The sequence below is a fragment of the Phlebotomus argentipes genome, unplaced genomic scaffold (assembly GCF_947086385.1).
Source record: "Phlebotomus argentipes unplaced genomic scaffold, Phlebotomus argentipes genome assembly scaffold_18, whole genome shotgun sequence".
NCBI lineage: Eukaryota > Metazoa > Arthropoda > Insecta > Diptera > Psychodidae > Phlebotomus > Phlebotomus argentipes.
In genome coordinates this window covers 2285417-2298310 of record NW_026776177.1, presented here as the reverse complement: position 1 = coordinate 2298310, position 12894 = coordinate 2285417, and the positions used below count along the sequence as shown (strand labels likewise).

General features: G+C 38.9%; 1 protein-coding gene across 1 annotated transcript in view; it reads left to right on the top strand.

Moving 5' to 3' along the window:
* The window catches only part of LOC132260829 (eukaryotic translation initiation factor 5B), a 48036-nt gene that overhangs the window by 12189 nt on the left and 22953 nt on the right, over positions 1-12894 (top strand). Inside the window, exons 5-7 of the mRNA XM_059759189.1 lie at positions 8241-8317; positions 9050-9245; positions 9501-9608. Of these exons, the coding sequence (XP_059615172.1) occupies positions 8241-8317; positions 9050-9245; positions 9501-9608 (381 nt within the window). The remainder of the gene's footprint in view (positions 1-8240; positions 8318-9049; positions 9246-9500; positions 9609-12894) is intronic.

Here is a 12894-nt window from a genome sequence, read left to right as displayed (position 1 = left end):
TCGTTGAAAAACTATCGCGAACTGAACCGCGAATAGCTTTTTCGACGAATTGTTCAGTTGTTTTAGACGAATTCCATCATGTCTGCTTCTAAGATCCATTAGGAATTGTTTTCTAAGGTTTACGTGGAAATTCGAGGCACATTGATATGTCTTAGAGCCTCGGGTGGCCCTATTTAATTGGGAGTCACTGTATTGCAACATGAATCCACACACGTTTGAATTGCTCAAGAGGAAATTTGTAATTTTATCGCGCTATTTTTTCACAAATAGCAGAGGAAATAATTTCTTGCCCTTCCTCGCACCTCATTTGCCACACACACACAAACTCACACACACTTTACATTATTATGTATACACAGAGAGGAGAGATAGAAAAAAAGGCGACTCATGTAAAATTTTAATTGAATCACAAATTCCTGTGCAAATAGAACATCGCGCACTCTCTCATTCGCACTCGTCCAAATCGATATATCGAGAGCTTGTGGTTTGTTCGTCTCTCTTCACTCTTCCTTTTTTTTTAAATGCCACTTTATAAAACTTTTGCTATGTTAACAACATCCACCGGACGTTGGATTTTTTTCTCTCTCAACTCATATTATTTATTCACTCATTCGTTCATTCATTGAAATTCTCTCCATTCAATTAATCGACATTCATTCATTCATATTACATTAGTGGATTATTTATATGTAAAAATAGCATGGAGTGAATCTATGTCACAAACACAATCTCTCTCGCTCCCTCTCACTTCACGTCTTTACCCAAGATTAATTGGCATTTCCAATAGATCGAATGTAAACGTAATAGAAAACACGTTTTCTTCGTCTTCTCCCCCCAAAAACACTTCTTCAACCGAAGTCACACAGCCATTTTCACTCTGCAAACTGTGTTGGAGGTTGAAAGGAAATTCATTTCATATCAATTTGTTCCTTTTTTTCTTCATCAATTCCATCTTGACTTTTTGCAAAATTCCTCTATTGCTATCTATCTGAAAGAAAGACGATGGAAAAAATTCCCCATCGAAAGAAGTTGTAGTGCAATAGAGAGAGAAAGAGAGAGATCTGAACCGCCTTCATGTCCGCCTTCTTGGGTATTATAATGAAAACATCATGGGATTCAGGGAAAAAAGACATGATTCTTCCTCCGCTTTCAATTAATATCGCTGTATCTCACCCACCTTTGTTCGATAACTACGCGTGTTGAATTACAGTGGACACCCAAAGTCTTACTATTTATTTTCAAATTGAATTAGCATTTCTACACTCAGGAAAATCAGTGGAGAGACTAAAAGTGAATAAAGATTTGTAGGTGATCCCTCGATATATCGAAGGTTTACCCGATATTTTAGGGGTTCCCGATGGCAGCGCGCTCGAGCGAAAATTCGCTGAATCATTTGACAGATTAAAGCGTACAAAATGGCGGATTTCTTTAAAATCATTCAATTTTTCTGTGAATCTTTATTTTTGCAATTTCTACGTAAAATTTCAGGCTTCTGACAAAGTAAACAAATCAAATGACAGCTGAAAGTAACGCACGAAGCAAAATTGTCGCTAGTGTCGACAAAGAAGAATAACCACTGAGTGTGTTTAGCGCCAAATCAGCCACGACTTGTCGTTTATCTAACCTTTAATCCACGGAGGAATGATCCCAGTTCCCATCAATTCGAGAGTAATCCGCAAGTCTGTGATCGCTCTAAGCTATGAGACTAATCCTGTCAGGTCTTGAAGATTAAAGTGATGAAAGGATTCTCCGCTGGCGCTCATAAACGACAAAAATCTGTGTGAGAAAAGTGCACAGATTTGCTGATGTCGAAATAATAAATAATAATGCTATAAGTTTTCACAGTTTGAGCGAGATAAAGTTTAGCCATAAATCTATCCTTTCTCATGAAAAGCTGTTTTGACGAAAATACAGTTTGCTTAAGTGTTGATAATGCTTTGGCAATAAATGTGATTCCATTGAAAATACAGTGTGAGATCTCGATTTTCCCCCTCGATTTCTTACATTATGAGTCTTAGTGCGTGTATTTCCTAGTGCGAGAGAGGGAGAGGCGCTAGATGAGGGCGGGAGGGGGAGGAAGTGGTGTTGGTAAGACGTAAAAATTTTCCCATTCACATAAGTCGACTTGTACAATTGAGTGAGTGAGAGAGAGAGTCATTCATATCCCGTCATTCATTCAAGCTTCTTTCCTCGCCAATTCATTCAAGCTTTTTTCATATATGCTCACCTTTTTCCCTCTATTTTCTCCATTCAACCTCCATTCCGACAGTTGTTGGCGTGGATTTGGCGAGGTCGTCGCGGCGATGGGAACATGAGAAGAGCGTCTCTCAATGTTGGGAAGAGAACGACAAAATGCACAATTAAATTTCTTCAAGCAGAACTCCTCAATGTTTCTTGATATCTTCCACCTTTGTGTCTCATTCTTTTACATCTCTTGGTTACGCTACATGCTCTGCTGGTCATTTGAGAATGGACGGCCCAGGCTTTTCTCAAACCATGAGGTTCTCATAGCGCGTTTTTCCTCCTAAGACTCTTCTGAGAACTCCTAATTGCTCCTCGATAAGCAATTGATTTCCAATGCAGAAGCTCCACTTTCAAAAGGGGCGTATCAAGAATTTCCCTCCAAGGGACATTGAGGGCAATTAGCTGTTCACTGAAAAACGTCAAATTGCTAATTTTCTCATCCTGTGGCTTCTTCGCTCCGTCCGTTCGTCTTTCCCCACCCCGTGAGATTGACGCGGACGGACGGAGGGAAGCGAAGAAAAAAGTCTTTATTCACGGAGACTCGATTTGCGCTGTCTCACTTTATGACTTAAGGTGACTGCGTGTCCACGCTTGGATCAGCAGCCACCGGAAAGGCATTCCGGTCCACCCAAGCCAGACAGAACAAATTATCATTCTTATGTAACAACAACAACATCCATTAAGAAAAGTGCCTGCCAAAAGAAAGAAGATGCCAAGTTGAGGCGAGAGTGAGATGAAAAATCTGTGTATAGGAGAAGAATTTTTTCCTCCCCTCCTCCGAGGCAAATGATGATCATTTCTTTCAGCCAGAGACGCTGAATTGCCACGTTTAAACTCGATTGGACATCCGGTCAATTTCAATTCGTCATTTCAATCAGTCGTGACGGAAAAAAGGCGGGAAAGAAAAGGGATTCACGGCGATCAAAAGATGATGGCCAAATGTTGCCACATCTTGAGAATTCTTCCATTTTTCGGGCGGCTGTGAAGATTTTTGCATTGAACATTTCAAACCATGTTCTTGCGCCACACATTGAGTGGCACTTGAGCTGTGGTGGTGAGATAAATTTAACACTTCCTTCATATATTCATTTCCGTTAAGTTAGCTATTAGCTACTTCCGGTTGTTTATAGAAGAGCGACATAAACCCAGTGGTGTACATGCTTCAAATACAGATTCATCCGCACACACACGCACACGCACTCCAAACCCCACGATTCTGATGAATTTCTAATGGTCTCCGCGCTAATTCATTCATGGTTTTTTTCTCTCTCTCACCCAACGATATCCCGTTGATATTTTTTATGATGTGACATTTTCAAATCGAATCTGAGCAACTCTCTCGATGATTTATCAAAGAATTCTTTAGCTCGATTCAACAATTTTTTGTGTGTCTCTGATTAGTGGTGAAAAATGAAAATCTTATCTATCCACTTACGGTGGAATGTTGTGGGAAAACCTTCACACAATTTAAGTAGAGACAGAGAGAGAGAGAGAGACAATTCGGCAAATAAACATGTGGATTAAGAACGGCAATTCGTTATCATTTAACCGAGATTTCAGAGAAGTATGAGTTGAGATTATTTCATTCTATTTTCACTTTGCCAATAAAGGTGGAAATTAATAAGTTCACTCCGCGCGCGGAGTGAAGTCTGCATTTGTCACATTAACGACAGTTTTGATGCAGAGGCGCGCTCGCTGGTGGGATTTGAAAATCTGAGAGCGGAAGATGCAAACTGCATCATCGAGCAGAGCGAGCAAAGAGGCCGGAAGTGTGGCCTGACTTCATGAATGAATTTCTAGTTGCTTGCGAAATGACTTCACATGCACACACAGCGCATAGTTTGAATAAACGTGAAGATAGTCGGATGCAATTGTTCTTTTGCGCCAAATGAACACAAAACACTCATTGTTCATGTATCAGCAACTGTAAATCTGTGTCACATGCTACTAACATAGAATCCACCCATCTCATTCACACACTTCCAACTCCATCTCATTTGCACAACTTAATATTGTACACTTCTTTCTACTCTCCTCATGTTTGATCATCATTATCGTCCATTCTGTACATAAAATGCATACTCTATCCACCACAATGTTGCATGCTCTCTCTCTCGTGTGTGGACTCAAATATATATATGTGCATAGTGAACATGGGGTTACAAGAGAGTGTCTCGTATTATTTATAGAATTTTATACATGGTGAAATCCTCTCACCAGCCATTTTTCACGGGGAATCTGATACTGCTGCACAGCAGCGCAGAGAGGAGTTTTTTCGGGAAAACATCGCGTCGGGACATCATTATTTGCGTCAAGAGTCATTAAATTAAAAAATTACAACCTCAGGCGAGCCTCTCCCTCCCACCAACTATAGTCACATCCTGTACTTGTCTTAATTGCTGCCTTCTTCAGCCATTTCTTCCACCACAATGCTAACATATAAAACTCTAGCGCCAAATTCTTTCACACGCACCTCAACCATACAAAGTCCAATTCAATTCACATTCCATACGCATTTTTTCCGTCTCCTCCACACATCGCCTCCCCATTCTTTTGCCACATCATATACCTCTCTTTATGTTCTCACCGAGCACAGAGAGACAGAGAGAGAAGTTGGGTAAATAAGGTGGCGAGCTTAACCTCATAAATTCTGTCTATACGCAAAATTGCGTGACTTTTGCAATATCCGTTCAATTCAAAAATTGAATAAACAATTCATTGACTCAATTCGCATATTTAATGTGCGCACGATGACTTCTTTCTCAATCACGCAACAAAGCCATATTATTAAATACATTAAATAACAGAGAGAGAAAGAGAAAAAAATCAGAACATTTGGTCAAGTGAAAAAGGAATTGTGATTGCCTGTGCAACTATTGCACATTTTGCTACACTTGACGACATGATGCTATCACATGTCTGATCTTGTGGCAATTGAAGCAGTTAAAGTACGATAAAGTGCTCGCCCTTCGTGACGTCTCAGAGCATCAATGCGAATCAAGGGGCAGATAATATGCCATAAACACTTCTAGAACATAAAATTTGTAGTCTATTTCCACATTAATTCCTAAATTTGAAATTTGAACTTGAGGTTTCATTCGATATTTCTAGAAAAATCGACTGGAAACCACTGTTTGTGGACATCTTTTCTGATCATAACCTCAAAAATTTAATTAGGAGATCTTCAAAAACTCAGTTCGAAAGCTTTCTGTATAACAAATCATCTCAAAATTGCTGATTCACAGTCAAAATTGTCTAGAAAATTGTCTAAATGGACATTTTCCAAGTCCAAATGATTATTTTTGTGGTTATGTTCAATCTTAGCATAATTTGCACTCTTTCTTGGTATCAAAAGATCAAAAAAGCACTGCTAATTGCTTGCAAATGCTTAATTCTGCCAAGGACAATGCGAATTATTCACTAAATCTGTTCCTAATTCGTTACATAACCTAGAAAAAAGATTATTACGTTTGTTTCTGCGTGAAAATCGAAGGAAATTCAGAGAATCTGGATGATTAGGCAGTAAAAGAAGTGCGTAGAAATGGAATATTGTAGGTTTTTCAACACTTCCACTCCTTATGCACTTCTGCTGAACTGTACACCACTTCTGACTGTATTATCTCCCCTTTGATGCGAATTTAAATGCTCAGAAGAAACCCATCGGGTGACCTTTCTCCCGAGCGTCTCGCAGATCGTGACGCGTGTGTCTCACGCAAGATGATGGTGTGACTCCCCCTCTTGCTTACAAATATAGCTGTCGTTAGGGGGAAATGAGAATTAATGGTATTTTCTGTGAATGGCACGTCGCAAAAATGTATAAATTTTGTGTGTAGGCTACAATACAGCGTGGTGTGGTTATATATGGTCGTCTGAGATGCATCTTCTCTCTCTCGTATCTTTTACCTCCACTACTTGTACATAGTTGCCTGGCTTTGTGAGATTTTACGACGGGAAATTACCTTTCTGAAAAACATTCATAAATTAAATTATGCGGTGTCATTTAACGGCAATTATAATGTATAAAATGTCCACATATGTGTATGTGTGTTTGTGTATGCATTTCAATCCAACGCACTTTTTTCTCGTCTCTTGGTTTGCGATATATATCAAACTGGGGGCTGAGATGAGAAAAAGAGAGAGAGAGAGAGATGAGAAACTTCTTTATATTTAAATCAAAATGTTTTCTCCAACACAGTCAGTGTCTATCTTCTCATGAGGGGGGAAATATGCCTTCTTTTGCCTCGTCAATTCAACCACGCACTTGACACAATCCACAATTTTATAAAATGTGTCTTCACAAGAATGTTGACATTTAATGGATTTCTCTTTTGTGTTTCTACACTTTAAATGATGCTGTTTCGCCAAATTGACTTTACAATGGGGAGTGCTGGGGACGAATCGTGATTTTATTGCTCTATGCCTGGGAGGTATGACAGAGATCCTGTTTCTTCTCCTCCACAATCACGAATGGAATTGTCGCGTGAGCTTCAACGGTCGCCGGATGGGTGTTTTATTCAAATGAGGCATTTCCATTTAGCGCAAAAAAGGCGAGAGAGAGAGAAGAGAGATAATTCCGAGCCATCTTCTCGGTTTGAGGTGAAATGTTTGATGAATTTTCTTGTGCCTGTCGCGGTTTCATTCATAAGACAGAGAGAAAAAGGTGGTGGTGGTGGAAAAAAAAGAGGAGAGAAAACAGAGTCCGTGATAAAAGTGTGAGACACACGCGCTGTGAATTGTGTTGAAAATAATGAATGGGAAGGCATATGGTGGAGCATTTTCTCAATGAAATACGCAAAAATTTTGCGAGTAGAGCAACAGCAAGTTGCTGGAAAGTAGGGCAATTGATATCGTGTTTATCACCTCACTTTTTTTCTTCTTAGATTACTTATGATTGATGTTGAGGAATTGCCATGTTTTTTTTCCCTTCTTTTTTTTCCTTATTCCCACAAACACGAGTAAATGAGAAATTTCCTTTCATTGCCTCTGGTGTGTTCCTTCCTGTCAGGAAATATTAAATTACACGCGCGCTGTTGAGCGCTTGTTTGTGTGTTCTCCCACTGAATTTGCGGTAATTTTTGTTGAAAATGCTGTTGAGATACACGTGGAAAATTTTTCAATCGCCAAATTGGCATATCTTTGACCACCTCCTCAGCGTGGAATTTTGCTGAATGAGTTGAGTTTGAATTAATGAATGAGTGGCGGAGATTCGAGTGAGTTTTTCTTTTACTTGTGAATACAATGAATGTGAGGAGCTTTTTTGCCTGGAAAGATGAAGAAGAAAAAAAAAGTTACACAGAGACAACATTTATGGCGGCGAAGTCTCTGCAACTTCCCACACACGGAGTGTGACTAAATGAAGGAGACTGACCAAAAGTGTATGTTAAATTAAGAGGGCTAATCAATTTCTCATCACAAATACCTCTTGCATCAATTCAAAAAGCAATTTAAGTGAGTTCCTCTCAATGTTTTGCCCTTTTTCTTAAAGAAAAAAACCAGCAAAGATGTCCAAGAATACCTCAATGAATATATTCTTATATTCAGCTTTATCTCTTCTTTTTAATCACTTCATGCACATTTATGTTTTGGTTTATTGTAAATTCTGGTTGGACGTTTTACTGCATTTTTCTGCCATCCGTTTCTATCTTGCTGAGATCTGTATACTTAACTCAATCTTTTTCTCGCTCTTTCTGGACTGTTTTTCGCATATGATGAATGGATATCAGAAGAAGGGGGAGGAAAAACTTCCTGTTATAATTTCTTGGGTGAAAAGAGGGCAATTTTTCTGTCATTGGACAATAAAGTGTCGACTCACGTGTGTCACTAAACAAACGCGTGACGGTTTATTTGAAATATTGCGCAATGATCGATTTAATTTGCCATAAATACCACGAGATGGTAGACAAATGGCGTCAATTGGTGACTGAAGATGTCTTCATTAATATTAATTGGTAAATTAAAAATGTGCCATTGGCTCTTTTTTCCCATCTTCTCCACAGTATTCTGGCATTCGAATCGGACCCGTGGTCAAGAGAGACGTTATGAAGGCGTCAACGATGCTGGAACATGAGTCGCAGTGAGTATTTTTCACAGATCCAAAAGTCTCATTTGCATTTATTTCCCCCCTCAAACAAAAAAAAGAAGAGAAGAGAAGAAGAAAAAGCAGCAGAATTGACATGAGGGAAAAGGTGAGGCACGTGAACTGAGAAATGCGTTGAATTTTCACTGCGTTGATCGCGTTATGAGATGAATAATTGATGAAGAAGATTCATAATTTAATTGTTGATCTTTCCTCTGCTGCAAAGTTTATTGGCCGCGCACTGTGAGTGCATGAAATCAATGCAAAATTACCTTGACTGACACATTCAGCAAAATGTCACTATAAGAAACCTCTCTATTTCGCCAAGTCAAGAGTGATTGTGAGATGTTGAACAACGGAAAAAAAGTTGCACGTTGCTTTGGTTGTTTGTGAGGAATTTCCATCAAGCGCGCGCGAAAGAACTGGCTCTTGACGAGACACCCACGCACTTTTGAGATGTTTATAGCTGATTTCTGAAATAATATTTCCATTAAAATCATAAATTATACTTTATTGTATCCCAACTGCTTTGCCTCTGCGTGCGTGTTTACTCGTACGGGCTTCAGAAGCACGTGATGGAGGTGGGAAAAGAGGCGCGCATTCTCAAAGGAAATTGGCTGATTAGTTATGATTTTTTTTTTCAATTTCTCCACAATTCTATTGATTCGCGATTCAGCAAGAGCCTCAAGTTTATCTATACAAAATGTCATAATCTCTCTCTCTTTCAAGATATGCAACAATTCTGGCATTTGACGTGAAGGTGGAGCGCGATGCTCAGGATTTGGCTGATTCGCTGGGTGTAAAGATCTTCCAGGCGGATATCATTTATCATCTCTTTGATAAATTTATGGCCTATCGTGAGGAATTGAAGCAGAAGAAGAGGGATGAGTTCAAAAGTATTGCTGTCTTTCCCTGCAAACTCAAGGTGAGTCTCTTTCCCTGGCTATTCATACACACTCGAGGCCTCTTTTATTCATTGATTAAAGAGACGCTCGTGGGGTTTCTTTGCCATGGCATTTTTCTCTGCTCCTCCGGGGATGATTTGATGCAATCGCGAGACAATGCGAAAAAATTCCTAAGCGAGTGAGTGAGAGAAGAGAAGAGACCTTAATCGAAATTCCACGAAATATTGAATGAATTTGATGCGATCACGATATGTCTTGGCATATTCACATTATAGGTGCTGCCACAATTTATCTTCAACTCACGAGATCCCATCGTTGTCGGTGTGATGGTGGAGAATGGAATTATACGCGAGGGAACACCAATTTGCGTGCCCAGCAAGGAGGTGAGTCCAAAAGCGCATCTTATCATTGCATTGTTGTATTTTGTGAGACTCCAAAAAATTGGTATTTTCGCCCTGGACGAAGGCTGGCTCTATCAAATTTCGCTAAATCGACTAAAATGACATCAATTGAAAAGGAGCGGGTCTTTTTTTTGGTTTTCGTCCGCCATTTTGAACACCCAAAAAAACGTTTTGCTCATTTGTTCAGCCGTTATGGCATGGATCTGCACCAAATTCCAGTATGTTGTAGCTGAAGTCAAGACCTTTCCAACGAACCCACAGTTATGGAGATCGAAATCATAGGAGGGGAGATATGGGGGGTCAAAGTTCATATCTCCACTGGCCTATAACTCCGCTGTTTATCAACTGATTTTGATCATCTCTTCGTCAAAAGACGTGTCTCGAAGCCCTTAAGTAGACTACACTCACAAAAAGTCTATGACGTCATCAGTGACACCGCCATATTGATTAAACTTTAAATGCCTGTATCTCGGTAACTAGACTGTGCTTTTTGATAAGATTTTAGTATGTTTTAGTCTATGTTTGGACGTCTCTAAAAATATGTTATAATTTTTTATCGAAATAATAGAACCGGAGTTATGGCAGTTTAAAGTTTTGATTCAGTATGTATAATAACTTCTGTTCTATTTATCCGATTTTAATAATTTTGGGCATGTTGGAAAGCTCTAGCAAAAACCTACAACTATTTAGAACAATAGAAGTTCGTCTGACCACCGCTAGAGGCGATAGTGTCAATGATAAAATTTTAAAAATTATTTTGAAAGAAATTTTTTGAATTTTTCGATAGTCGAGATTGAGATTTTTCCAAAATGTGGTTAAACTTTCTTGTCAATATCATAGAACTGGATTTATGGAGGTTTGCTTATCACGGCCGTTTTTCTGTGTGCAAATCTCTCGACTTGTCAGTGTTGATGTGGAATAATATAGGAAAGATTTTGCTTGTTCAACAACTTCCAACGTTCATTTTTGACTCGTAATCTCGCCTTGCGATGTGGGATGTGTTGTCAGACTGATTATGAGAAAAAAAAAAGTGCTGAGAAAAGCACTGACAATTCTTCTTACATATACTTTTTCCCAACTATCAATCATCAAATTAGTCGCCAGAGAATTGTTGACATTCACGAGTCGACCGACCGAAATGATCAAGAGAATTTGAAGCGATGTGAATGAGAAGAGCGCGACGAGATGCAATAAATCTAAATGGCATCCTCTCGATAGACTCACGATTTCAGAGGGATTCTGAGTGAGTCAGAAGCGGAAGGAAGTGAAATACACTTTTGGGTCATATTTCCTTCCGTTTTTTTTGTCTCTCCGTTCTGTCTGGCTCATTCAGCAATTATGATGAAACTGGAGAGCGAATGTGGATAAAAAATAGAGTGAGAAACATCTGAGACTGCCTCGGACTATTCATCAACTTTTTTCTCCTTATCACAGGCGGAAATTCCAATGAATATTAAAACACTACAGAAGTATCATGTTTTTTCGTGGCGTTTGTATTTGTTGAACTTTCAAATTCGACGGCTAAATTGAAGTCAAAATCGTAATTTTTCAATAGAGCAAATTGAGAATTTAGCGTAAATATCGGTGGGAAATTCGCAGAATTTACATGAAAACCCTCAAAACACATTCTAATAATTATTTATTGAATTTTTTGAAATTTATTACAGTATTTAATAGTCTTTGAGTACATTTTATCCAGAAAAGTTCTAAAAATCAACTTTTTGTACTTAACAAGATATTTTCTTTAAATTTTTCAATTGAAAAAAATTCAAAAATATGAGAAATATTCAGTTACAGTCTAAGAACATTTAAGAGTAATTCTGAAAATTTATTGAACTGCAATTTGACTGCAATTTGAGACAATTTTCTTAGACAAAATGTGAATGTTGCGCAAGGAAAAGCAGATTTGACATGATTGGATCTCGGCTGTTTAAGTGTTTTGTCAGTAATTGATAAAAATTCTATATTTATCCAGTCTATTGTTGAAATTCTCCACTCCTGAGCTGTGTTTAACGTGGGAGGAAGAGTGACTGAGTGAAATATTTATTAAAAATGCTCTCTCGTCCTCATGAGTGCATGGCAAAGATGAGAAATTTATGGATGAGAGAGAGAGAATGTGTGTTTGCCTGGGTGGAGAAGGAGCGAGAGTCTGGGATTTATTTTGGTACGATGACTTTTCAAAAAATAGACATTTTAATACATTGAAAATGTTTCACTATATTTGAGGAAGACGAAGAAGAAGAAAAAGAGCGTCACAGACAATTTCTCCACTCCTTCAATCATCCCTATTTTTGGACATTTTTCTCGAATAATGTATAATGTTTGGGAGTATTTTTCCAAACTGATTTTCTTCCCATTAATAAACCATATGGCGTGCGCGGGGATTTTTGGGTCTCAACTTCCATTCATCCTATCGAACTCTCTGGGCTCTAAACTTAGCTCTCTCTCTCATCTCTGTGCGCCCGTCGAATCGGATGAATGACTCTTGGATTTAACATGTTTCCAACAACAGCATTTACACGGTGTTTCAGGGAAAAATATCGGGGATGAGAAGAGAGTAAAAATGAAGGTCCTTTAGTGGGCAAAAAGAGTGAATGAATGGCCAGAGCGTCTCTTATGCAGAGTTTTTGGGAATTTCAAGCGGAACTTGGCGCGGAAGCTGCTGTTGTTGTGTGTGTTTGGTCGAATCGTACAGATGTCGAGCGACATGAATGAGAGGCGGCTTTTGTGAATGAAAATAGCGTAAAGCCAGAGGAAGAATGGGCCAAAATGGGAGGGTTGAAGAAGGGGAAGACCGGAAGGAAGGGGCGAGAGGGGAAGACAGACACACACAAACAAAACTATTTAGAGTTGCACAAAAAGCGTCAAGGGACACGCACAAATCTTCAAAAAAAAACTCCCAGAAAGAGTCTTCAATGAATAACAATCGTCCCCTTTGCTTATTTCGCTCTTTCATTCATGGTTTTTTTCCCTCTGTAACTCCTCAAAGGGAGAGAAAGAGAGAAGTTGTGAGACTTTCCAAAGTGCTCTCAAGCTCTAGTCCAACAAATTACTACAATTCTTGCCATCAATGATAATCTTCCTTCGCTACGCCAGAGACATTTGTGAGTTTGTTTGTTGGGAGAGAAGTAAAGCTGCATCATTCACAAAATTCATTCCCACTCATGAATGATTTTGTGGAATTTCTGCGTGAATTTCCGCTCTGTTGAATTTTCTTCATCTCACATTTCACAGTTGGGGATTAGCTGGCAAACAAATGAGGGCACAC